The sequence below is a fragment of the Diaporthe batatas genome, assembly GCF_019321695.1.
Source record: "Diaporthe batatas strain CRI 302-4 chromosome Unknown Contig00011, whole genome shotgun sequence".
Lineage (NCBI taxonomy): Eukaryota > Fungi > Ascomycota > Sordariomycetes > Diaporthales > Diaporthaceae > Diaporthe > Diaporthe batatas.
The window spans coordinates 244,698-266,350 of record NW_025408558.1 but is presented as its reverse complement, the minus strand read 5'-3'; the positions used below and the strand labels follow the sequence as shown (position 1 = coordinate 266,350).

Here is a 21,653-nt window from a genome sequence, read left to right as displayed (position 1 = left end):
ATGCTTGGCGATGCGCCGTCGATGATCAGGCACAAGCGAAAACACTCAACAGTTTTCGATTGGATGACAGCGCAGTCATTGGAACTGAATTCACCAATTGTTCAACTTTTCTTGAAACCTTTCTTTCAACCAGTTGTCGTCATTACAGATCCTCGCGAGGCCCATCACATCCTGCTGCGCCGAGCCAAAGACTTTGATCGCTCCAATTACTTCAGAGATCCGTACCGACATCATAAACATGCTCTCAGCTCGCACGATCAACTGACACGCTGGTGCGTTCATCAGATGCTTTTGGCGGGGTGTGTGAGTAGCTCCCAGAGACTGTTCGCAGGCTATTGTCCTGCCTCTCACATTCCACGGTTACTTCAACCTCTGTACTCCATCGGCGCTCATGCGGTAGACCATCGCCCTTGGGCACCTTGTGCAGGCTGGGCAGCATTGTCCCTACGGCCTCAAACTCGTGCAGTGCTTTTCTTGGAACCATGATCGCTAAATCTGAATCTATTAGTGGCCAACAATCACATGATCCAGCCAACCAACGACAAGTTTAGGCAGGGTCGCCGCCTGTTGGGTGACACCATGACCACTGGATTCCTCAACAAGGTAAGACACGACTGCTATGTGGCAGACCGAAACCTCTTGCGACTGACATCTGGCTCCCTCAGGTTGCAGCACCATCCCTCCACAGGCATGTCCTGAATTTGCTGGAGCTCTGGCGCCTTCAGGATCAGCGCCAGCAATGGGCATGCGTTTACTGTTGCTGAAGATATTACCCACATGGCTCTTGATTCGAGTAAGCACCACGCGTCCCACCAGCTTTGAACCCGAGTTAAGGGTGCTAAGTTGCCTAGTTTGGCATGTTGCCTTTGGTAGCCAGCTCGAGTGCCTGCCAACCGAAACTGGATTCTTGAGCGCCCACTCCAAATTCAACACACCTGCAGCGGCAGATCAGCCCATGGTCTTCCCAACGCCAGAGTACAACTCCGCCGTCAAGTCGATGAAGGTGATCATAGACACACTGGAGTCAACAGTGACGTCTCCGATGCCGAGACAGACACACTGGCTCATCTCCCTCACGCCATCCGACCGCCGCGCCAGGGCCCACAAGGACCAGCTCATCCGCGAGCGCCTCGAGGACGCAAAGTCCCGGATACTCAGCCTCGGCGAAAAGGCCGGCGAGTTCGCCGACGTGACCTCCGCAACAGACCATATGGTTCGCCGGGAGGCAGAAGCCGCAGCCAAGGAGAACCGCGCGCCGCAGTACGAGAGCCCGATCGCCAAGGACGAGATGTTTGGGTTCCTGATAGCGGGCCACGAATCGACCACGACGGCGCTCATGTGGACGGTAAAGCACATGACCAACCACCCCCGGGTGGTGAAGAAGCTTCGCGGCATCCTGCGGGGGCACTTTGGGCACGAGAGCGGGCCCCCAACGGTAGAGCAGATCACCACAACCAACATCCCGTACCTGGACGCCGTGGTGGAGGAGATTGAGCAGTGCGCGCTCACGGGTGCCGGAATAATACAGACGGCGGTGCATGGCACGATGCTACTAGGTCACCGCATCCCCAAGGGCGTCGACGTCTTTATGATGACCAATGGGCCAGGCTACATGGCTCCTAATACCATCAACGAGACTATCCCCGAGCACGTGCGGTCAGAATCATCCCGGGATTTCAAGGACCGTGCGGTCCATCAGCGACATCACCGTTTTCAAGCCGGAGCGTTGGATCAAGGCCGATAAGAAGGGGGTGGAGACGTTCGATCCCAATGCAGGGCCCGCCATGCAGTTCGGCGGCGGGATCAGGTCTTGCTTTGGAAATAAGATGGCCTATCTGGAGATGAGGGTCTTCGTTGCCCTCTTGGTGTGGACTTTCGACCTCGAGGCGGTGCCGGAGCAGCTCAGGGGATTCGAGGCTTTCAATAGACTGACGCACAAGCCTAAGCAGTGCTATGTGGTACTAAGAGAGGCGGGCAAGGCTCATTGATTCCACCCAAATGGTATCTTTCCTCTTGGACCTTGTAGTTGTTTTTTCCTCAGTTCTGACTAGATCTATTCAAGAAATGAGACTTGATTATCCCTCTCCTTGTAGGGTGAGCACGACGACATCACCTTTTGTTTTCTTTCATACATTTCGTAATTACGCTAATACTCCTCACACTGGCAATTCGATAATCTAAACTCCGGGATAGGTATTGAACCGCGTATCTGTGATGTTACCTACTTGAGTAGGTACTCGGCATATGGTACCCGCATTTGATCACCGACTGCTTGTAGTAGACTCCACAGGTCTTCAACCCCTCTGCCATTTGATACGCCGACTTCAGTGTTATTCTAACCTCTTTCAACAAGGATATGACCCTGCCAAAGTCCTCCTAAGTCTCGATATTCTCGAAAGAAAAAGGCACGCGGTGTCGCTCTTTAACCCCTACATCACATTCTGCAGGAGCGCTAAAAGCTAGTCCCTTTACGCAAACAGTAATTCCCAATGACCCACCGGTAGGTATCACAACAATCTTTTCGAGTGTTGGACATTATCAACTTTAGGGAAAGTCCGGCCACGTCCGGAGCACCCACGGCCAGGCCCATGAAGAGGAGTTCAATACATATGTACTTGTTCCCACTATGCTACGTCTCAACTAGGCTATTCTGTACACGGATTGACGAGAGCTTCATCTGAATGTTCAGGTGTCCACTCAAAAGGACAATGAGCTCAGATGATGTAGCGGTAGCCCTTTTGCAGAGCCCTTGCCTCAGCGACAGTGACACCCTCGACCTGGGCAGTCTTCTCAAGCTTCTTGACATCACGCTCTGTGAGTTGAGCATCCGAGTTCTCCATCCTCGCAAGTTGGGCGTTCTGCTTCTCAAGTAGTAACTTCAGGGCGAGCGCGCAGACGGCAGCGAGAACCTGCAGACCTATGCAGATGCCCAGGGCCGGCCGGTAGTGGGGTGCATCCTTTGTCTTGTATGTGAACGGCGTCCATATCGAGGCCGCGTTGCCTACTGAGTTGATAAATGCCAGGGCGGCGGCGCGTTTCGCGGGCGGGCGGGGGATCGAGGAGGATATCCACGCGTAGATGATGCCGTTCAGGGCAAAGACAAAGATCTGCAGGAACAAGGAGAAGTATCGAGCACCAAAGTTATCGACCGCCATGAAGACTTTGCAGGACCGAACCAGTTAGTCTTGTGTTAGGTCCGGGGACGTGGGGAGAAGGGATGGGATGGGTCAGTGACTGCCATGCGACGCACCGATAAAGCCCACAATCGTGATTGGAATTGGGTAAGTAAAGAACCAGAATCTCTTGGCCAACTTATCCGAGATTCGGCAGTGCACGAAGGAGAAGACCACCATGAAGATATAAGGCGGGGCGCAGAGGAGCAGGGCGTGGATGCGGTCCTTGACGACCGTCTGTGTAAGAGTCGGGAAGTAGTTCTGGATACCAGCAGCACCGGTCTGGCCATGGTAGGCCAAGGCGAGGAGGTACGTCTTGGGATCTGTCAGGGCCAACTTAATGCCTAGAGCAATCGGAGTCAGCCATCAAAAGTTTCAAGGAGCAGCTTAATGACAGGGCCGTGAGGTGGTTGTTGCCTGACTCCAAACATCCGGTTCGTGGAGAGGCCGTGTGGTGGTATCTGCGGGATATGTGGCATGTCTGGTCTTGAAGGGGCAAAAGTTGCATCCAGAGGCTTGTCTTACCGCGGATCTGTGACATGCCGCCGGCCTCGTCGACGTCGGCCTCGGAGGCTTCAATGGCAAGCCGGCGCATGGCCACCCGCCTCTCGTCTTCGGACAGCTTTTTCCAGGTGTCTGGGAAGTCGGGCAGGACGAGGCAGACGAGAATGCCGAAGAAGATTGTGATGGCGCCCTCCAGGATGTAGAGCCACTGCCAAGCCGAATAGCCGCGTGCGCCGGCTAATCCGTTCAGAATACCGGCGGCGATGAGGTTTCCGAAGGCACCCGAGATCAGGGAGCCCGAGTAGAAGATGGCCATGCGCAGCGAAAGTTCCTCCTTGGTGTACTGTTGGGTGTCAGCAGTTGACGGGCAGGGGTAGGGTGAGGTGTGTCGTCGTAGACTGACCCATTTAGAAAGATAGAACAGGATGCCGGGGAAGAAGGGAGCCTCGACAAAGCCAAGAACAAAACGGGTGCCTATGATTTGTCCGGCAGTCTTGACCTGACTGGTCAGGAGCGACACCAAGCCCCAGATGATGACCTGCAAGCAACGCGGGGATTAGCGCTTTCCAAGGCTCTGGGCGGATGGTACAAGAGGTCGTGTAAAAAGGCTTGTGGGCTAGCGCGTACAAAGAAGCCGATATACCAAGACGGGCGCCCAGCATAGTTGAGCATGGCGTTGGACGGGACCTGCATGAGGACGTAGCCAACGAACAGGGTGGACAGGCCGATCTGATACTCGCGGTCGGTCATGTTCAGATCCTCCTCGAGGCCCTGAAGGCGGGCGGCGGCGTAGTTGTTTCTTGTATGTAGGGCGTCAGCAAAAGACGGGAGCCTTGGCTGGCTGGGTCGTGCTCACCGGTCGATGTAGTTCATGAGATAGACCAGCACGCAGAGCGGCATGATGAGGACGTCTATCTTCTTCCTGAGCCTCTTCTCCACCTCGAGCTCTTCGGGCGACAGCTTGCGCAGGTGGTCGGCCGTCTCGGCGATTGCCTTCTCGTCGCCGATAATGTCATGGTCATGGATGTGCTCCGACGCCGGGAGGTCATCTATCTTGTCGCCCATGGTGAAAAGTGCTGCGAGTTCAATCTTCTCTGGGGAGGAACTGGCGGCGAGGGGAAGACAAGACAGTGAGTGGAGGGAGGGGGGAGGTGGAAGGGAAGAGTGATTGTTTTCTAGTCCCCCCTCCCTGCTGCTGCCGCCGGATGGGGAGGGACCGATTGACCATCAGCCAACATGGCAGCATGGGGTTGAGTGATGTACTGTACGTGCCTGGTGTGCTGCCACGGCATGATTGTCGGTGGCACTACCTGGCTTGACAGGGACGGTGTGGGGAAGATGAACCGCCCAAGTTTGGGGTAAGTCTGGGGAATAGTCTAGTCCCCCACCTTCCCTGGGATTGGGATGGGGATGGGGATGGGGATGGGTGGGATGTCTGGGGTAATGGCCCCATCCCAGCCCAGCCAGCCCCAGCCCGGTTTGGCCCAAAACTGCCGATCCGCTCATTCGCCTGGACGAGACTTCCCGTCGGATATCAACTCGTGTGCCCCTTCTCGGCTACCCAGCCTGCCAGCCTGCCTGACGACAATATCTCTTGGCCATCTCCACGCCGTGTCCACTCAAGTGGTCTCGTGCCGCAACGGGGACCACCTGAGGCCTGGGTCCATACGCCCACTGCCGTGCTGTCCAGAATGTGCACTTGTCCGTGTCTTTCCAGCTGGTGCTTCAATGTTCAGTCGGCCACTATATACCTGGGTAGAATCAGCGAGGAAATCGACGAACGAGGTGGCCCGGCCGACCAAGTCCTGGCCCGCCCCCACCCCTTCAGGCTTTTCCTAAGATGAGTCCTCGCGCTTGGTGCTACGTCGCGAATGCCTGGCATCACGTTCCTTGAATCACCCTCTGCTGTTCAGCCGAGTTGATTTATCCTCCATGCTGACTGCCCCCGTAGCCTCGTTCGTTGCCCACCTGCGCAGGTGCGTTGCTCGTGGGCTGGTAGCCAGCAGCGGCCCGTAAAGTTTCCTCAATGCTACGTATCAGCCTCTTTTCCGACATATCCGGCGTCTCTGCCCACCTGTAGGGATCCATGCACGAATTTGGGAGCGGGCGAATGGAAGACCGAGCAGAACGGATATCATAGCTCGGGCATTCCAGGCCTTCCCTTTGGCCCTCGCCCGTCAATGGCAATGCCGTTAGCTTCTGCAATAGGACCACCGCGATCCCTGACCGAGTCCTGTTCGGCGCTAGGAGTTGCGGTATTCTGGAGCCATCCCGGACTTAGCTGGTGAGTTTAGACAAGGATGTGCCTGCTCGGTTGCTGAAATTGGAGAATTATGCCCCACTGTTCAGTAATTCAATCCCGACACGGCTTCAGGTAAATACAGGACAAACCAAGGCGTGGGCGCTATCCATGTTGATGACCAGTTGACGTCCCTGACTGGCTTCAATGTTGGCCGAATAATCATACTAGGCTCTGTAATTACATCAATTCGTCTGTGGTGCCCGTCGTCAAACTGCGTGCCAATGAGGTCGACGCACATATTAAATGATGCAAGCATTGAAGAAAGTTTCTTGCACAGAGCTTAGCACCAACAACACTGTACAGGCTCAACTACTATACACCTGCTAGCGTGAGTGCTTCGTACTTAGGCTACCTAGGTAAGTAGGTAGCAGAGGTTACCAGGTCATATAGCCAGGTAGACTTTAACCACAAGCCATGAATAATTCCATATTTCTACTATGAGCTTCAGCTATACTATAAATCTTTTTCCTTTAAACTATGTGGTCGTACTGTGTTTTAATCACCTTGGTCCCACCAGGTAATTGCTATCGTTATGCTTGAGGAACTCCTACTTTAATTCTCGTTTAATCAAAATTACGTCTGTCCCGCCTGTGGGGAGCGGGTATGCACATCTTGACTTGCTTCATCCAGCCTTCAGGCGAAACCTCCAAGTCCAATGAGCCCGTGGGTCCCGTGCCAGTTCCCTCATGTTGTTAATAAAAGGACCTATCGAGTTTTCCAAAACTTTCCCTTCTTCGATGCACAGTGTGGCGAACCTGACAGCCTCACCCGCACTGCCCACGGAATTATATTCGATTGCAGCCCGGTAATACGCTTCGACCATTCGGGTGACAAGACCCTCAGATTCGAATAATTTCACCAGAAGCTCCGCTTTCTCGGGACTTGCGGTCGACGTGGCGGAGTAGTCGTCAAGGTCTCTCTGCAACGTGAGAATCTGCTCAACTCTTCCATCCGACTCCAAAATTGCCTCCTCACTTGCCGAGCAATGCGGACATGTGCACTCGAAACCCCACCCATGCTTTGAGAGCAGCTGCCGCTGTGAGCGTGTTTGGATGGAGCTGGTTCAGAGCGTTCTTCAGTTAAAGGCTTCTCAACCACAGGAATCATGGTAAAAAGGCTAGTTGGAAATTGGCTCAGCCCGTACTTACTCGAAGTAAGTGACCGTGAGCTCCTCTCCAGGTGAAATTTCGCGGGCTGCGAAGACCGATTGGGTCAACATGGATGCGTCAAATGTGTATTTCGAATTAGGGCGGCAGGCGTGGTTCAGCCGAGAAACTACACGGCTGCATAAGTAGGTGCTCAAGGCCTGGGATCGACGTCCTCCCGATTGTCGCTTGGGCTGGTACGACTTTGAAGGGACTGACCTTGTGGGAAGACAGAATGGAATTCTAGGTTGTCCTTAACCGAAGTGACAAAGTCATTCTTCATGAAAATCTCATACACCCTCTGCTGGTGTGTCTCGACATCAATGTGTGTGGTCAGGTTGAGGTATTCTGCTTGATAGGTCTCTGGCAAATCGGCGACAGCTTGTGTGAGTAGTTCTGTAAGACGAGCTCGACCCAAGCGCTTAAAGGCTATGCCATCCACCATGACAATAGGCGCACGGTTTAAGAAAGCCTCGTTGGTTCTCAGAAGCCTTTTGGCCACCAGGCCAATGCCTTTCCCCGGTATTTGTTCCTCTCGGTAGGCAGGGCCAGCGGACTGCATCCACCCAAACATTTGTTCTCTCGGATCAGTGAAGACGTGTAGAGATGCCATTTCCTGGAGTGTTTCGGCGGTCGTAACCAAGGCTATGCCGTGGCCGGCATTGAACGAGGGCTGAGTAAAGGCGCAGAACACTTCAGAACCGACTTGGTGACACTTGTCGCTTCTGTACCATTCAGAACCATTATCTGAGACGCCCCCATCGCCGATGATATCAGGCATCTCAACAGGACATGACGGCCAGGCCCCGACCGAGAGGAAAGGGCAGACAAGGTCCGGGTGCGTCTTTGTCAGATGGGTGGCGCCCAAAGCTGAACATAACCTGATCCAAGCTGTGCAAATAAGTAAAGAGCGTCTCATTTTTGGACAGATTGATGTTAAGTCTAATGAGCTGAGATTGGCATTCCGATAGACGACAACAGACAACCCCGGCGATGGAAAGTTTTGGGAGGTGCAATTCGGTGCTGACAAGAAAGGAGGTCCGTGACGATCTTGTTTCAGCCGCTGCACAGTGCGCCCGCAAACCCTGAACTTTACAGTGGACCGTGGTCAGAATGATTTTAACCACGCTACAGCATTTCAGACTCAAGGTACATATAATTCAACCTCACGTGCGTGTGATCCAGAAACGGGGCATGACCATAATCCAGCAGAGCAAAGAGGGATTTAACCAGGACTGAGTGCAGGAAGACCAAGCGGTGCCCTGGTGTGCGTAAAAAAAATAAAAAAAAAAAAGAACCGGGCTTCAGCTGTTCTTCAAGAGCTGAGCAACACCCGCACTTGGGCAGGTCAATGATTACCGAGTTGTTTGAATTTGGGAACGCCAACATCGTGAAGAGTGCCGAGACCGATGACGTCTTGAAGCATCATTATCGTAGAGGGAGCGCGAACTAAAGTTCGAAGATTTCAGATTGCATATCCTGCATCCAAATTGTGTCTTGTAAAGGGGCAGCTGACCGAGATACCTCCGCAGTGTTACTGCTGGTGATGATGTATATACTTAAGTAAATTCGGAAAACTTCTTGGTTGGAGTGTAAAATAGTCAATCCTTAGATAAGTAGTAAGCGTCCTGGGTATATTACCTAGGTACAAGGCTGTAATGTGCATTCCTTTCAAGAATCATTCCTGATCTGGCTTCGAGGACTCAGTTTGGAGGAGTTTGTAGCCACAGTTATTAACATTGTGTGTGGACAAGGCCTGGGGGGTATGCAATGTGTATGTATACATTGAATGTAAATCAGGGCATTATGCACACATCATTGGTGTGTTCTGCCTGGTTAACTCGCCGGGAGCTCATATATCGGGATGCTGCCCTCTGCCTCATGGATTCGGTGACGCGGGCGGCCATCTACCTCGTAGACGGGCGTATCCCCTTGGGCCTCGAATCTCGGCGTCCCTGCCGCCTCGTGCGCGGGCGGGCTCCCCTCGGCTTCGAATCTCTGCACCCCACCCGCTTCTAATAATGTCGTGCTCCCTTCCGCTTCGTATTTCTCCCTGCCTCCCGCCTCTGAGAGCGGAGTGGCAGTTGCCGTCCCGTACCTCGACATTGGAGATGCCGTGTCCGTTCTCGTCTTCCCATCAGACAATTCGGGAACGTTTGCAGGGCTTCCGATGAGTTCACCACCATATTTCGGCAGCGACGAGTTCTCGGCATTTTGTTCCGCGGGCTCTGCGTCTGGCCACTTGCGAAGCTGATTGCGAGCCCTGCGACGTCTTACCCACCAAAACATGACTGCAGCCAGGATGATGAGGGCGCCTACAGCGCCAGCAACTATTCCGCCGATCGCGCCTCCGCTCAATCCGCTTTCAGCGGCCTGTGGGTCTGCTGTTGTCGTGGAACTGTTGCCTGTCGTCGAGTTCGCGGCGTCTGGTGACAGTATTGCGACCAGGTCGGGTGAAGGCATTGGATTTGAAAACTTGGCCTGGGAGATATTGAAAATGCCCCGCTCACTGTCCACTGTCAGGTATGTCTCCTGGAGGAACACACGACCAATTGTGTATTGCGAGTCATTTGATGCCCTCCTGATGGGAAAGTATCGTGTGGCGTTGGGGAAAACAGGGTATTGCCCTTCGAGATCAAAAGCGGCATAGGGGAGGTCGAATCTGGTGATGGTGCCGCCCGTGGTGCTAGCGCCGAGTGCGAAGGTGAGAGTGGGCTGAAGTCGCTGCAGTTCCGTATGCTGTTCGTCATCAATCAGATACCGACCTGTCTCCTCAACGTACCGGAGCCCGAAGGCATCTTCGAAGAGATCGCACCACGCCTGCGGCAGCCATAAGTCTGGAACAGTTGAGTCAATGACAGCAAGTAGTCCGCTGCCAACGCCTGATAGAGAGACTGTCCCATCCAGAGTATCCGTCCCAATCGCTGACTGCAGACCGACGACCAATGGACGTTCTGAATCGGAGCCGAACGGAAGTGAAATGGTGTTGTCGGTGAATCGAGTGGAGTCATAACCTCCAAGGGTTAAGCTACCGACAACTTTGGAATACCCTTTTGACCCATTAGCACGTATCAATTGTAAAGACCGGTTTCAGCAGCCTAATGTGTCCGCCAATCTTACTTACTGTATGGTGCTCCGGCCGTGTAGCCGTACGAAAGGCTTGGTATATTTCCCTCGTCTTTCAACGTCCGCAGCAGAGACGACGGTCTCTCTTCCTCGGAGAAGTTCGTATAATTCGCACCAAGTCCAAGCAATCCAACCCAATAGTTCGGAGTAGCAACACCAGCCACAACTTGGTGCTCTGTCGCCGGGCTTGATTCGCCCAGGCCCACGGAATCGTACCCGAACAACCCTCTCCCGTCTATGCCAAGGTGCTCCTCGATGAACAGCTCGTAGATCCCGATGGCCTTCCAGGTGGACGATTTGTTTGTTTGAAAGCCGTTGCTTTCTTCACTCTCGAAAGGCCAGACCCCACGGCTATCTCCACAATCACTGATGTTCCCAACGATGCTGCTCTCGCAGCCCTCCGGGACTGGTACCCAGGTCTGTTGGCTCGCCGTGGATGGAAGAACACTGAACCACTGTTGGGGAGTCCCTACACGGATCATAAAGCTGCCATAGGTATTAGAGAAACTGGGCCCGTCGGAGCCGGATAACTCACCTCGACCAGCTGCCGTCGACCCCGGCCCAGACTTCTGCCGGGTCAACAGAAATGGGTTCTGCCATGTGCTCGTCTAATACATAGATCCATGCGTTGTCGAGAATGTGTGAATGGGATGTTTTTCACAGACACAACTGCTGATTCCCAGACGAAGATCCCATGGGAACTTGGGTCAGTGGCGGCAGCCCCCACACGTGGGCATTGCCTCGGATATCGATGAAATTGGACCGCTTCTGCGGCCGCGCCAAAGCCTAGGCAGCTTGTAAGAAAGAATTCTCCGGTCCTCAGCGCGTTTCTTTTCTAGGTGAAGGGAACACAGCCTCAAATCTCAGGCGCATCCTTCCATAGTAGTTATTGGGCACAGTGGTCTCTGCAGTCAGCAAAGGCCCATAGAAGGATTCACACTATGGCCTTGGCGATAACAACGCCGGGAGTCCAGGCTGGTCCACAAGCGTCAACATGAGCCCTCTTGCGCAATATCCTTGGCATCATTGACTGGTAGGCTTTCTTGGTGGATGTTATAATATCCGGTGCGCGTGCCTGCAAAGATGATGTTGATCTGTGATAGAGATTCCTGAACCTTGTTTGTATCAAAGCGCTTGAGTGCTTGCAGGATGGTCGCAGCTCGTCGCCAAATCCGGCCATGGGCCTGGGTAGCATGCATAGGATGTGCTCACCAAGTTCGAGCTTTGAACTCGACATCGGGCGCAATCAACACGTCCCCTTCGACCACCAGCGCCGCACTACCGAGCACACCAACCGTACCAGTCTGTGGGTTTGCAGCAAATCTTGCAATGGTGTATGATTGGAACAAAACAAATGCAGAGACGATAACTCACACAATCGTCCCTCATGTCACCACATATCCTAATGGTAGTGCCGTGACAAGCCTGGAGACCATCGCAGCCGACCAGCCGGAAGTGACGGACTTTGTACGCAATACGGCCGTAATAGACGGATGGTTCACAATGTAAGTCGTTTGTGCCTTTCATTCTACGCTCCTCAAACGTCGTATGCCCAGGGGCTTACCCGTTCATCAATAGGACCTATCCGGAGACATGGGTGAAGTACGTCGACTTTTGGTCTGCTAACTGCACAAAGCGCGACCTCACCATCCCCGGCTACGACACAAAGCTGGTTATGCCTGCTACCACAGATCCTGCCAAGTTCTTCTACACGGCAGACCCCCTAGGCTGGGACGTTGGGCCTAATCCAGCGACCGTGACGCCCGCCATGATAGAATACCTGGCAGGGCTGCAAACTGTCGTCGAGCAAATGAGCGGCGAGGATATCAGGACATGCACGTTTGCCACTTGTGCTCAGACAGCCGTGGGCCACTCGATGGTGTCTGCTTCTGTGCTGATACAGGCGACAGAGACAGCGGAAGCCGTGCACTACACTGCGCCTGCTCCATCGTCAACCGAGCGCAGCACGGCAGAGGCTCCGTCGTAAGTGTCTGACGCCGCCCTGATGTTGATCCTGGTACTGACGGTAGACGTGTTAGCCCGCCGGCGACGACCGCCGTGGCCTCTCCAACGGAGCATTCGGCTAGCCCTGCTCCCACATTGGTGTCACCTCCTGACCAACCCCCAGAGCCTGAACAGCCCCCGTCTCAGGGCCAGCCCTCGGATGAGCAGCCTGCCCAGTCTTCGGTTCAAGCGCTGCCCTCAGAAGAATCTCCCGTCCCGCAGCAGCCGAACAACCCAATATCGTCTGTAGAGGTCACCATCATCACGGGAGAAGGTTCAAATGGTGCTGCCCCAAGCAGGACACCTGTGGGCAGCGAGGCCGCTTCCGTTGCGCCGACCGAGACAACTTTTGTGCGCACGGTGACGCCAGGAGGGCAGACCCTGATCCAGACAGTAGTCTCTCCGGTCGCAAACCCTGCCCCGGCAGAGGTGACGCTGGTGGAAACTGTCAGCTCTGATGGTCACTCGGTCGTTCAGACGTTGGTATCAATCTTGCCTCCCCCCAACGTACAAGCATCAGAAATCACCCTGGTCAGGACGGCCACCTCGGAAGGCAACACGGTCCTGGAGACAGTGGTCTCTATCTCGCAAGCTGCCGTGGGTGACAGCCAGGCTTCCGAGGTGACTCTGGTCGAGACAATCACGTCTGGGGGAAGCACAGTGTATGAGACGCTGATTTCGATTGCGCATGGATCTGCAGGAGGGGAGCAGGCGTCACAGGCACGGCAGGTCACGTTCCTTAGGACGGTGACGTCGGACGGGCGGACACAAGTGCAGACGGTCGTGTCTGCTGCGTCGACAGGCGACTCGCCAGCGCAGACAACCTTCACCAGGACCGTCGTTTCAGACGGACAGACGTACTCGCAGACCGTGGTGTCGCCTATCGCCAGCGAGACGTCTACTGGCTCGTCTGGCGCGTCTGCTTCCAGCCCAGTTGTGACGGCTGATGCTGGTGACAACTTGGCGCAGCTTGGCTTGACCGTGGGATTGATGGCATTCAGCACGGCGCTTCTTCTTGTGTTGTAAGCAAAGGTCATGCGGCTTGTACAATAGACGACTATCGCAAGTATTCAGTGACATCAATAATGGCATGGTGTATTTTCCTTGTAGTGATGTTGGTAGATAGAGGCAGACTGGACGTGTAATTATTACTAAACCATGAAGAGAAGAAGTGACAATACCTCTGAGCCAGTCGTGTAGTCAGTCTCTGATGTGGGTCGCGCCAGTGCTTCCAAGTTGCCTGAGGCTTCCAAATATTGCTTTTATTGTCGTGGTGTTTTATTTGTGGACCGCCCTAGGCGTTAAGCTGCAACAACATCAAATGTCCTAGAAGTGTGGTGTTGTGATGTTATATCAGATTTGAAGAAGATGTGGCCGTGTTATGGTTGGGGACAAAGCCACTTACACGGTACCTAGGTACTTGGTAGACGGGGATCGTCTCGAGATTCCAGAACTTTCTGCGCTTGACAAATGGGCGGGGTCCCCCCCTGCACCACAGCGAGCTTGCCGAATTCCAGGGACCGTCGAGCGACCCTCAGCAGAGAGCTAGCTGCTGGACCGACTGCATCGCAGCTTGGACGAAGCTGTCAGCTCGCCTTGCCGTCCACCACCCCACGACCCCACGACCCGCGCCTTCCGATGCTGTTGGCAGCTGCGCAGCCGTGGCTCGACAATGGTCCGTACTTGGACTTGCTGTGCAGGTGTGCTCAAGTACATAACCAGACCGCATGCATACATCGCATCGTGCTGTGCCGTGCCACCTCACCCCCAGCCGAGCCGTACCGTACCGTACCGTACCGTATTCTATCGTATACTGTGACCTTCTGTAACCTGCCGTCTCCCGCCTTGCATCTCCCACCTGCCTGCCTGCCTTGTGCCCTCTGCCTTGTGCCCTCGAGGCTCGGGACGACGACAACGACGACAACGACGACGACGACGACGACGACAATGCTCGTCCGCCTTTCCAACATCGCCCTGCTGACCTGACACCCTGCAGTCCTCCATCCACCCCTCCATGCTAATCAATCAATCACTTGCTCACTCAAGTGCCCACTGAGACAACATCCGCACTGTACGCACCACCACCACCATCATCATCATCATCATCACCACCACCTCGTCGCTCGCCTGCCTGTCCCATTCGAGACAGCAATGGCGGTACAAGAAGCCGCCGCCCTCAAGGAGCAGGGCAACAAGCGTTTCGCAAGAGGCGACTTTGGGGGCGCAGAGGGCCTATATTCCCAGGCGTAAGTCGTGATCCCCCAGCTCCTTGTCACGGATTCGCCCCAGCCGACGCACCACCTCCCACAGCATCATTGCCGACCCCAAAGACCCAAAGATCTACACCAACCGCGCCCTGGCCCGTTTAAAACTCCAGCGCTGGGAGGACGCCATCCTGGACTGCCAGACATGCCTCGCCTTCTCCTCGGACAACATGAAGGCCCACTTCCTCCTCGCGCAGGCCCAGATCGAGCTCAAGTACTTTGACGACGCCCTCCACAACGTCAAGCGCGCCCACGACCTCGCCGCAAAGACCGGCGACAAGTCCCTCACCGCCATAACAAACCTCGTCCTGCGGTGCAAGAAGGAGCGCTGGGACGACAGGGAGAGGCGCCGCCTGCGCGACGGCTCCGCACTCGAGCGCGAGGTGCTCGACATGCTCGACAGGGAGCGCGCACAAGCCCAGGCCGACTGCGCCGACCACGACGAGCTCAGGGATGTCACCGCAGAGTGGGACGCCAAGATCGCCGAGATGAAGAACACGTTCCAGCTCGCGAGGGGCGAGCAGGGCCGGAGGAGAAACGTCCCCGACTGGGCCGTCGACGACATCACCTTCGGCATCATGGTCGACCCCGTCATAACAAAGACGGGCAAGAGCTACGAGAGGTCCAGCATCCTCGAGCACCTCAAGCGTTCCAAGACGGACCCCGTCACGAGGGAGCACCTGGACCCCGCTGACCTGCGGCCCAACCTCGACCTGAGGGACGCCTGCGAGGACTTTCTAGAGAACAACGGGTGGGCCGTCGACTGGTAGGATCCTGTCGACACGTGCACCCTCGCGCCCCAGCCCCAGCCCTCGTCCCAGCCCCCGCCCTGGCGCTGTCTGGTGTGCAGGTCCTGGCTGGGCTTAAAGCGCCGGGCCAAGGGGCCACGCCTACACATTGGGCGACCACGGCTTTCATAGGCGGCGCCCCATCACCTACACTTCTGTTTATAGAACTCCACTATCATCACCTAGGATCGACGTGTCGGGTTGCGGCATACAACATTGCAAATGGCGTTCGGCTGGTACTGAGTGGACTTCAATCCGACATGTCCAGGCATGGGCAACGTCTGCAGCGGGAGAATGGCTTGTCCTTGTTCAGATTCGGGAGTGCCTGGACGGGCACTACACACCCTAGGTAGTACCGAGGTCCAATGGTTCTCCATTTGGATTAATTAATCAATCACGCGTCTCCAATTCGGCTTCGTCTCTGTTCGTGCAATTGCCTCTCGCGCTTGGCTGGTGTGAGAGTCGTCATGGGGTTATGGTAAGCAAGTGAGAGGCTGGGAGTGTAACCCCTTCATTTGGCACGTTGTATGAAGACTTGGCAAAGTGTACGGCGTTCAAGGTCGGGAGTCACCACCATTGAATCGACCTGGAGATTGTCAGCAGATCTACTGCCAAGGGGTGAGAACAAGAGACCTACTCGCCATGTTAAGAAAAGACAGGATTGTACCTACCTAATACTTATTAGGTGCCCAGGTACGTAGCCAACACTGTTAGGCCGTACCCGTTCGCATTTACCGGATGTCCAGATCATTAAAGACGTCGGGCTTGAGGAATTAAAGTACCCAGGTACTCAAGGTCTCGTCTTTAGAAAGTAACTAACCAGGCTGCTCGCCAGGAGTAGTTGGCCGCTGACGAGCAGTCAAGCAGCAGAAGCTCGGAGAGTTTATCCCCCGACTCTCGGTATCGGTGAAATCGATCGGTGAAATCAGCACTACAACGGCGAGTGTTCAGAGCCAGCTGGCGGGATTGAGTTGAGCCGTCCTTGCTTACAAAAAGCAGTGATTGGTACCAGTCTACTCAAGTACTTGCTCACACACAAGCTCAGGCTTGGTGGGGCTGGGCATTGCTGTGCTTACACGGCGTCTACTATGTACTAGGTATGTCGCATCCCATCGCTCGGTCGCCGTGTTCTCCACAATAGAGTACATACCTAGGTACTTGAGTATATGAAGACATGCTTTGAATCAATCTCATTTTAAAACTTCATGAGCTAGTAAATTGGCTGTCAGACAAGACAAAGGACTGCTGATCCAATACTAGCGTCCAGATCCGAACCACAAATCCCATGTTGAGATCTTATGAGTTAGTTTAGAGCCAGCCTTCACCTGCTTTCACCAACATGGGCGAGCAATTCAATGCTTGGACATTCACCCATGGCGGCTACCCGACGGCGCTGCAGCAGTCAGCCCTGCCGCCCGACAATGAACCGTTGAAGCCTTCAGAGATTCGTGTCACGACCCATGCCGCATCAATTAATCCTGTCGACACCCAGATGATGGGCTTCCCGCTTTGGCCCTACCTCCCAAGCTTCGTGATGCCCTCCCAGAAGGGCGTGGCCGAGGACTTTTCCGGCGTAGTCCAAGAGGCAGGGCCGGAGTCGGGCCTCAAGCCGGGCGACGAGGTCTTGGGCATATCCCCGTTTCTCCCCGGGGGCACCCTCCAGAAGACCATGCGTCTCGACACCAAGCGGGGTTCCGTGGTAATCCCAAAGCCCGCCGGCTGGTCGTGGGAACAGGCCGCCGCCCTTCCCCTCGTCTGGCTCACGGCGCGGACAACCATCGCCGAGGTCGAGAGGTACGCCAAGAACGGCAGGATTGCGGTGCTGGGAGGGAGCTCTGCGACCGGGATGTACGCGGTGCATCTCGCAGCGCGCCGTGGGTGGACGGTGGCCGCCTCGTGCTCCCGCCGCAACGCCGACTTTGTCCGCAGCATGGGGGCGGGCGAGATCATCGACTACGAGACCGAGAGCGTTCCCGGTCGACTCAGAGACTTCGCACCAGACGCCGTGATCGATTGCGTTGGCGGGACGGAGTGCCTGGGTATTGCCAACAGGTATGTAACGATTGTCGGCGACAAGACCAACCGGTTCACAATGGGCGGCGCGAATACCTACCTGTGGAATCCTCAGATGATCCTGCGTGCCGTTCTTGGGAGGCTTGGTCTTGGTCCGTCGTACAGCTGCGTCAATCTCGAATTCAAGTACGCTTTCCTGGAGGAAATCCTGGGTCTGCCCAAGGACAAGATAATCATCGACAGCATCTTTGGCTTCGGCCAAGTCAGGGAAGCGTTCGAAAGGCTTAATACGGGGCGCACAAGGGGGAAGGTCATAGTCAGGATCAGCAGTTGAAGCTGGTCCAAGCGAGTGCCAACCTTTCTACCTGAGTACCCAGGTAGGTGGAGGCTCGGTGACTCCAGACTTGAGGATGTCAGGACGGGGCTTGGAGCTGGCGGTTTGCTCTACTTTGTGCACTTCAGCATATCACTTAGCCTAAAATATCGTGGGAGAGATCTGAAAGTCAGAGTTAAAATTGGTAGAATCAGGCACTTCCATCAATATCGTTCATCTACTAGTATCACATTCAGACCAACATGGGACGGCCTCGCATAAAGTTTATTGCCACCTGAGGTTTCCGGCGAGCCTGAGATTCTCGCAGATGGGAGCTAAGAAAACACGGCCGCCCCAAAAAGATGCGTCTAACCACCAAAGTAGACACCCCGGGCAAACAGCAGGACCTAGCACCATACCAACCGTCCCCTAGAGAGCTCACCCATCATGAGGATTGTGTAGGATGACCATCCGATGAGCGACACATGTTCTCACCGTTGCGGTAATCTTCAGGCGTCAGTATTCTTCGGATGCGTTTCATGAAGGTCTCCCAGCCAGCGACGTTCTGGACGGGCGCAGGCCGTTCAAGATGATCTGTATGCCCTCGACCGTCAAGGTGGTGTCCGAGATATTCTCTACTTTGGGCGGTTCATCTATGCAATGGCGCACTTGAATCAGTCCAGACCACGCGATATATAAGGAATGGAGGTCAGCAGCCAGCCACAATACGCCGAGCAAGAATGAAGAACCCGTATATTGCGAGTAAGACAGATAGCTTGATCTCATATCCTTGATCTTTGTGCCTGGAGCAACGGCCCGAGGCAATGCCCAGCCCGCAGCGCGTTTGTGTGAAGTCTTATGACGCACTGAACCAAGGCTTGGTCGCATCGAGATCGAGACAGCAGGAAGCACGACAGCCTCGAGCGCGGCACGAGACCTGCGTGGGCTCAGAATGGGCATACACATGGGATGATGTTGTACCACGTCGTGTGTGTGGACGGCATGCTGTCCCGTGTCTAGTCCCAGCTGTAATCCGCACTCAGGCTAAATCGGGCGCCAGAGAGAGACGTGCCTAGCTCAACAACGGTACTCTCTCGACGAATGTACATATATTGAATACTGATGAGTAAGATCATGCATGGATACCTGAAAGATAGCGTGACTCGGTTGCCGAGCGCACCGCTGAAGCCGACATCACTACCGCTGTGTTTCTCTGGTAGGTGCGTGGAGTGCGAAGCCGGATGCTGGCCCGAGATGGTCGTGCCAGCAGGCATGATCAGAACAAGCAAGCCTCAAACGCCGAGTCAGTGTATCGATACAGGATCGTGTCTGTCGTTCAGTAAATCGCTGGCTGTTGTACCACTCTCGCGCTGCTCTTGTGCGGGCCGACAGCCCCACCCAAGATGCACTCAGCAGGCACCCATCTCGTACCTACAGCTGTGTATCATCAGCAGCTTGATCCTCCTGGCTGGAGATAGGGCCCTTCCAATTTCCAAGCTCATTGAGTGATTACGTCGGGCGTTGGAGTTCAACCCGCGTGCTTGCTTTCACGAGATCCACTACCTTCACGTTTCGGCCTGACAGCGGAAGCCTCATCGATCTTGTACAAGCAGCCTGGGCCGGCGTCTTGCCAATGTCATTTTCAGTATGTCACCCTCAGTCCTTGATGTCCACTAGAATCTCTGAAAATAGCGACGCCAGGGATCTGTACAACGAAGTACGCAGACGTGTTGGCTTCCGATCGAGTCCTGGTGTGTTGATTCTACTACATCGTCAAATGCAATAGGAGGAATAGAGCACCGAGCCTTGTGCGAGCGCGCCCAGGGGTGAACCGTCTGGAGCTGCCTAGCATTACTTTGTACTGCGTGTGCGATCTTCTCTTGTCAAAGAGCGGTAAATTTGACCGCGAGTGGTCTGTGGGTACGGCTCGAGACCGTCAGTCTGTATGCCATTGCCGGGACCACATCAAACACCGCTGGGGTCTCTGAAATCGGGCATGATGGGTTTGGATTTAGCGCTGATAGCTAAGCCTTGGATATATAGCCCCAGGCGACCATACACTCAAACACTGTGCCAGCCTTACGCGAATCCCATGACGACGGGTTCTTGCTGCAGATCTCCTTGACCTGCTTTTTCTTCAGGGAACCATTACCCTTGACAGCTTCCCTGATAATCTCGGCCTTCACCATGACATATGGCTTCGGCTGCATCCTGATCACTTCGCAGAGCCGAACCTCCTCGCTTGTGAGCAGATGGTAATCGGGCATATCTTGGGTCAGCTGCATCGGTGTGACGCCCGATATAGGCTGTGGGACATGAGTTGGCTTCTTCGAGGAGTCAGCGCCGTTGGCCACGACAACACTGCTTCCGTTGACACCGTGGGCGTGGTTCCCGTTCGTATGCTTCGAATCTCCACCGGCCGAAGCCTCACCATTCGGGAGTCCGCTCTTTGCTGCTGGCCGTATGGGGAGGTCTGGGGCCACCAGGAGAGCGGCTCCGCTTGGCGGGTCTGAAGGGGGTGGTTGCTTATTCCTTTGAGCCGCCGCCAACCGTTCGCGGTCCATGGATCCCATGGGAATCTTGTTCTGTGCGCGAGCTGCCTTGTCCTGCTCGTACTTCTCGCCGCTTCTGAGGTTGCCGATGCCCATGTTGCGCCAATCCTGAAGCTGGGTAATGGCCTGTCGGAGGTTGAGCTCATCAACAAGACCCTGGTTGAAGTCCTCAAAGTCCTTGTGGTTCATCATGCGCGCAAATGGTTTCGCCTTGTTGAGGATGTCTCGCTCTTCCTTCGATCGCTTCTTATCAAGCTTGGTGTTCTCTCGATAGTCCAAGAGGTTGTGTTCGAAGATTACCTTTTTGCGATCGACACGCTGCGTCAGCCGGGAGTTGTAAATCTCCATAACCGTCAGCTTGAGTTCCATCTCTGGCTCCAGCTGGCCTGTGTTTGGGTTGATGCCATCGCCAGGCTCGAACTGCATGAGTTGGACAGCTTCCTCGGCTTCGTTCGCGTGCTCGGTCTCGAACTCCAGGCGGCCCGGCATGTAGCCCTGGATCTCGTGGCACGACGGGACAGAGGCGGTTGGTTTTGTCTTTGGAGGCGGCGCAGGCGCGTTCTTGATTGCGTCTTTCCGCTCCTCTATTCTCCGTTTCTTGCGTGCTTGGAAGTCCTCCCGTGTGATCGCATTGGCCAAGGCGGTATCCTTGGGACTGCAGCGTTCAGGCAGAGGGAACTTGGAGGACTGGATATAGACCTTCTCGTAGTGGTCCCTGACCTCGTCTTTTGTGCGATATCCTCCAATATGGTCCGCAATGTCTGCCCACGAGCCAAGCCCGTAGATCTCACAGCCCTCGAGGAGGAGGAGCTCCTCATCTGCCCCCCACTCTTCGTCGTATATGGGAAATGAATTCTGTTCTATAACCCGGTACGGATGTGTGGCAGGGTTGTGGTTGTTGCTTCCTGAGCCCTTGGAGAAGCACTGGACGCAGAGGTCATAATCGATACAAGTGGCGTGTGCGCATCGTATGCGTACCTAAAATGGCGAGAGAATATGGATGTCAGAACCGGCAGAGCAAGTCTTGAGTGTCCGGAAGGGGGGGAGGGTTGGTGAGCTGCTGCGCAATGGGGCGACAGGGGGAGAGAGGGGTGGGAGGTTCCTCACGGTAGATGTGATGTCTACAGAGCAAACATCACATATGTATTTGACACCACCCTCGCTACCTCTGGTGGCAGTCTTCTTCCTGATGACAGCCATAGCGGCTGCCGAAGGTCGTAGCGACGGTCAGGCAGTCCTCGCGTCGGGCCCTCGGAAGGTCTTGGCAACGATGAAGGGCTCAGGTGGGCGTCCGGCTGGCCCAAAAGACAATTAATACAGTGGATCGTGCAGAATGAAGCGAGAATTGATGATGCGACGCGTCAGGCCGATGTTTGGGGGCGAGTATTGATGAAAGTTGAGCGTGGTAGTTGGGCTTGGATGATGCTGGATTGATGCACAGGTGGAATCGCGAGTGAGCAAGTGTGGGG

The 21,653-nt window shown here is 55.0% G+C and overlaps 8 protein-coding genes across 8 annotated transcripts; 4 read left to right on the top strand and 4 right to left on the bottom strand.

The window, feature by feature from the left end:
* Nucleotides 1-1,988, top strand: KVR01_008913 (uncharacterized protein; the record flags this gene model as incomplete). Its single annotated transcript, XM_044794174.1, has 6 exons — nucleotides 1-247; nucleotides 286-303; nucleotides 509-603; nucleotides 666-732; nucleotides 852-1,690; nucleotides 1,725-1,988. 6 exons carry the CDS (start codon nucleotides 1-3, stop codon nucleotides 1,986-1,988), a joined length of 1,530 nt encoding a protein of 509 aa, XP_044641415.1.
* Nucleotides 1,989-2,714: 726 nt separating this feature from the next.
* Nucleotides 2,715-4,742, bottom strand: KVR01_009561 (uncharacterized protein; the record flags this gene model as incomplete). Its single annotated transcript, XM_044794894.1, has 6 exons — nucleotides 2,715-3,160; nucleotides 3,251-3,517; nucleotides 3,699-4,020; nucleotides 4,081-4,215; nucleotides 4,305-4,476; nucleotides 4,534-4,742. 6 exons carry the CDS (start codon nucleotides 4,740-4,742, stop codon nucleotides 2,715-2,717), a joined length of 1,551 nt encoding a protein of 516 aa, XP_044642063.1.
* Nucleotides 4,743-6,461: 1,719 nt separating this feature from the next.
* On the bottom strand, nucleotides 6,462-8,103 carry KVR01_008918 (uncharacterized protein). The gene is made up of 3 exons (XM_044794750.1): nucleotides 7,344-8,103; nucleotides 7,128-7,254; nucleotides 6,462-7,037 (listed from the first exon to the last, which is right to left on the bottom strand). The coding sequence occupies exons 1-3, from the start codon at nucleotides 8,041-8,043 to the stop codon at nucleotides 6,602-6,604; spliced, it is 1,263 nt and encodes a 420-aa protein (XP_044641420.1). The 5' UTR covers nucleotides 8,044-8,103; the 3' UTR covers nucleotides 6,462-6,601.
* A 788-nt stretch (nucleotides 8,104-8,891) lies between these two features.
* Nucleotides 8,892-11,016, bottom strand: KVR01_009125 (uncharacterized protein). The gene is made up of 3 exons (XM_044785003.1): nucleotides 10,786-11,016; nucleotides 10,249-10,736; nucleotides 8,892-10,174 (listed from the first exon to the last, which is right to left on the bottom strand). The coding sequence occupies exons 1-3, from the start codon at nucleotides 10,848-10,850 to the stop codon at nucleotides 8,961-8,963; spliced, it is 1,767 nt and encodes a 588-aa protein (XP_044641627.1). The 5' UTR covers nucleotides 10,851-11,016; the 3' UTR covers nucleotides 8,892-8,960.
* Nucleotides 11,017-11,159: 143 nt separating this feature from the next.
* KVR01_009307 (uncharacterized protein) lies at nucleotides 11,160-13,600 on the top strand. Its single transcript, XM_044788726.1, has 3 exons — nucleotides 11,160-11,755; nucleotides 11,829-12,233; nucleotides 12,290-13,600. The coding sequence occupies exons 1-3, from the start codon at nucleotides 11,400-11,402 to the stop codon at nucleotides 13,278-13,280; spliced, it is 1,752 nt and encodes a 583-aa protein (XP_044641809.1). The 5' UTR covers nucleotides 11,160-11,399; the 3' UTR covers nucleotides 13,281-13,600.
* Nucleotides 13,601-13,853: 253 nt separating this feature from the next.
* Nucleotides 13,854-15,724, top strand: KVR01_009391 (uncharacterized protein). Its single transcript, XM_044793139.1, has 2 exons — nucleotides 13,854-14,500; nucleotides 14,565-15,724. Exons 1-2 carry the CDS (start codon nucleotides 14,406-14,408, stop codon nucleotides 15,286-15,288), a joined length of 819 nt encoding a protein of 272 aa, XP_044641893.1. The 5' UTR covers nucleotides 13,854-14,405; the 3' UTR covers nucleotides 15,289-15,724.
* Nucleotides 15,725-16,223: 499 nt separating this feature from the next.
* KVR01_009393 (uncharacterized protein) lies at nucleotides 16,224-17,888 on the top strand. The gene is made up of 2 exons (XM_044782673.1): nucleotides 16,224-16,403; nucleotides 16,574-17,888. The coding sequence occupies exon 2, from the start codon at nucleotides 16,646-16,648 to the stop codon at nucleotides 17,651-17,653; it is 1,008 nt and encodes a 335-aa protein (XP_044641895.1). The 5' UTR covers nucleotides 16,224-16,403; nucleotides 16,574-16,645; the 3' UTR covers nucleotides 17,654-17,888.
* Nucleotides 17,889-17,915: 27 nt separating this feature from the next.
* KVR01_008900 (chromatin-binding transcription regulator ADA2) lies at nucleotides 17,916-21,642 on the bottom strand. Its single transcript, XM_044786581.1, has 2 exons — nucleotides 21,292-21,642; nucleotides 17,916-21,162 (listed from the first exon to the last, which is right to left on the bottom strand). The coding sequence occupies exons 1-2, from the start codon at nucleotides 21,382-21,384 to the stop codon at nucleotides 19,657-19,659; spliced, it is 1,599 nt and encodes a 532-aa protein (XP_044641402.1). The 5' UTR covers nucleotides 21,385-21,642; the 3' UTR covers nucleotides 17,916-19,656.
* Nucleotides 21,643-21,653: the final 11 nt, after the last annotated feature.

What these genes read in the sequence shown, in the direction of transcription:
- KVR01_008918 (XM_044794750.1), bottom strand. Translation starts at nt 8,043, where the DNA reads ATGAGACGCTCTTTACTTATTTGCACAGCTTGGATCAGGTTATGTTCA. An exon ending in CCATTCTGTCTTCCCACAAG is followed by an intron (nt 7,255 to 7,343) that starts GTCAGTCCCTTC and finishes GCAGCCGTGTAG; the next exon opens with TTTCTCGGCTGAACCACGCC. An exon ending in CTCACGGTCACTTACTTCGA is followed by an intron (nt 7,038 to 7,127) that starts GTAAGTACGGGC and finishes GCTCTGAACCAG; the next exon opens with CTCCATCCAAACACGCTCAC.
- KVR01_009125 (XM_044785003.1), bottom strand. Translation starts at nt 10,850, where the DNA reads ATGGCAGAACCCATTTCTGTTGACCCGGCAGAAGTCTGGGCCGGGGTC. An exon ending in GTCGACGGCAGCTGGTCGAG is followed by an intron (nt 10,737 to 10,785) that starts GTGAGTTATCCG and finishes TACCTATGGCAG; the next exon opens with CTTTATGATCCGTGTAGGGA. An exon ending in CACGGCCGGAGCACCATACA is followed by an intron (nt 10,175 to 10,248) that starts GTAAGTAAGATT and finishes ATGGGTCAAAAG; the next exon opens with GGTATTCCAAAGTTGTCGGT.
- KVR01_009307 (XM_044788726.1), top strand. Translation starts at nt 11,400, where the DNA reads ATGGTCGCAGCTCGTCGCCAAATCCGGCCATGGGCCTGGGTAGCATGC. An exon ending in ATAGACGGATGGTTCACAAT is followed by an intron (nt 11,756 to 11,828) that starts GTAAGTCGTTTG and finishes GTTCATCAATAG; the next exon opens with GACCTATCCGGAGACATGGG. An exon ending in AGCACGGCAGAGGCTCCGTC is followed by an intron (nt 12,234 to 12,289) that starts GTAAGTGTCTGA and finishes TAGACGTGTTAG; the next exon opens with CCCGCCGGCGACGACCGCCG.
- KVR01_009391 (XM_044793139.1), top strand. Translation starts at nt 14,406, where the DNA reads ATGGCGGTACAAGAAGCCGCCGCCCTCAAGGAGCAGGGCAACAAGCGT. An exon ending in GAGGGCCTATATTCCCAGGC is followed by an intron (nt 14,501 to 14,564) that starts GTAAGTCGTGAT and finishes CACCTCCCACAG; the next exon opens with CATCATTGCCGACCCCAAAG.
- KVR01_009393 (XM_044782673.1), top strand. Translation starts at nt 16,646, where the DNA reads ATGGGCGAGCAATTCAATGCTTGGACATTCACCCATGGCGGCTACCCG.
- KVR01_008900 (XM_044786581.1), bottom strand. Translation starts at nt 21,384, where the DNA reads ATGGCTGTCATCAGGAAGAAGACTGCCACCAGAGGTAGCGAGGGTGGT. An exon ending in CTGTAGACATCACATCTACC is followed by an intron (nt 21,163 to 21,291) that starts GTGAGGAACCTC and finishes TCGCCATTTTAG; the next exon opens with GTACGCATACGATGCGCACA.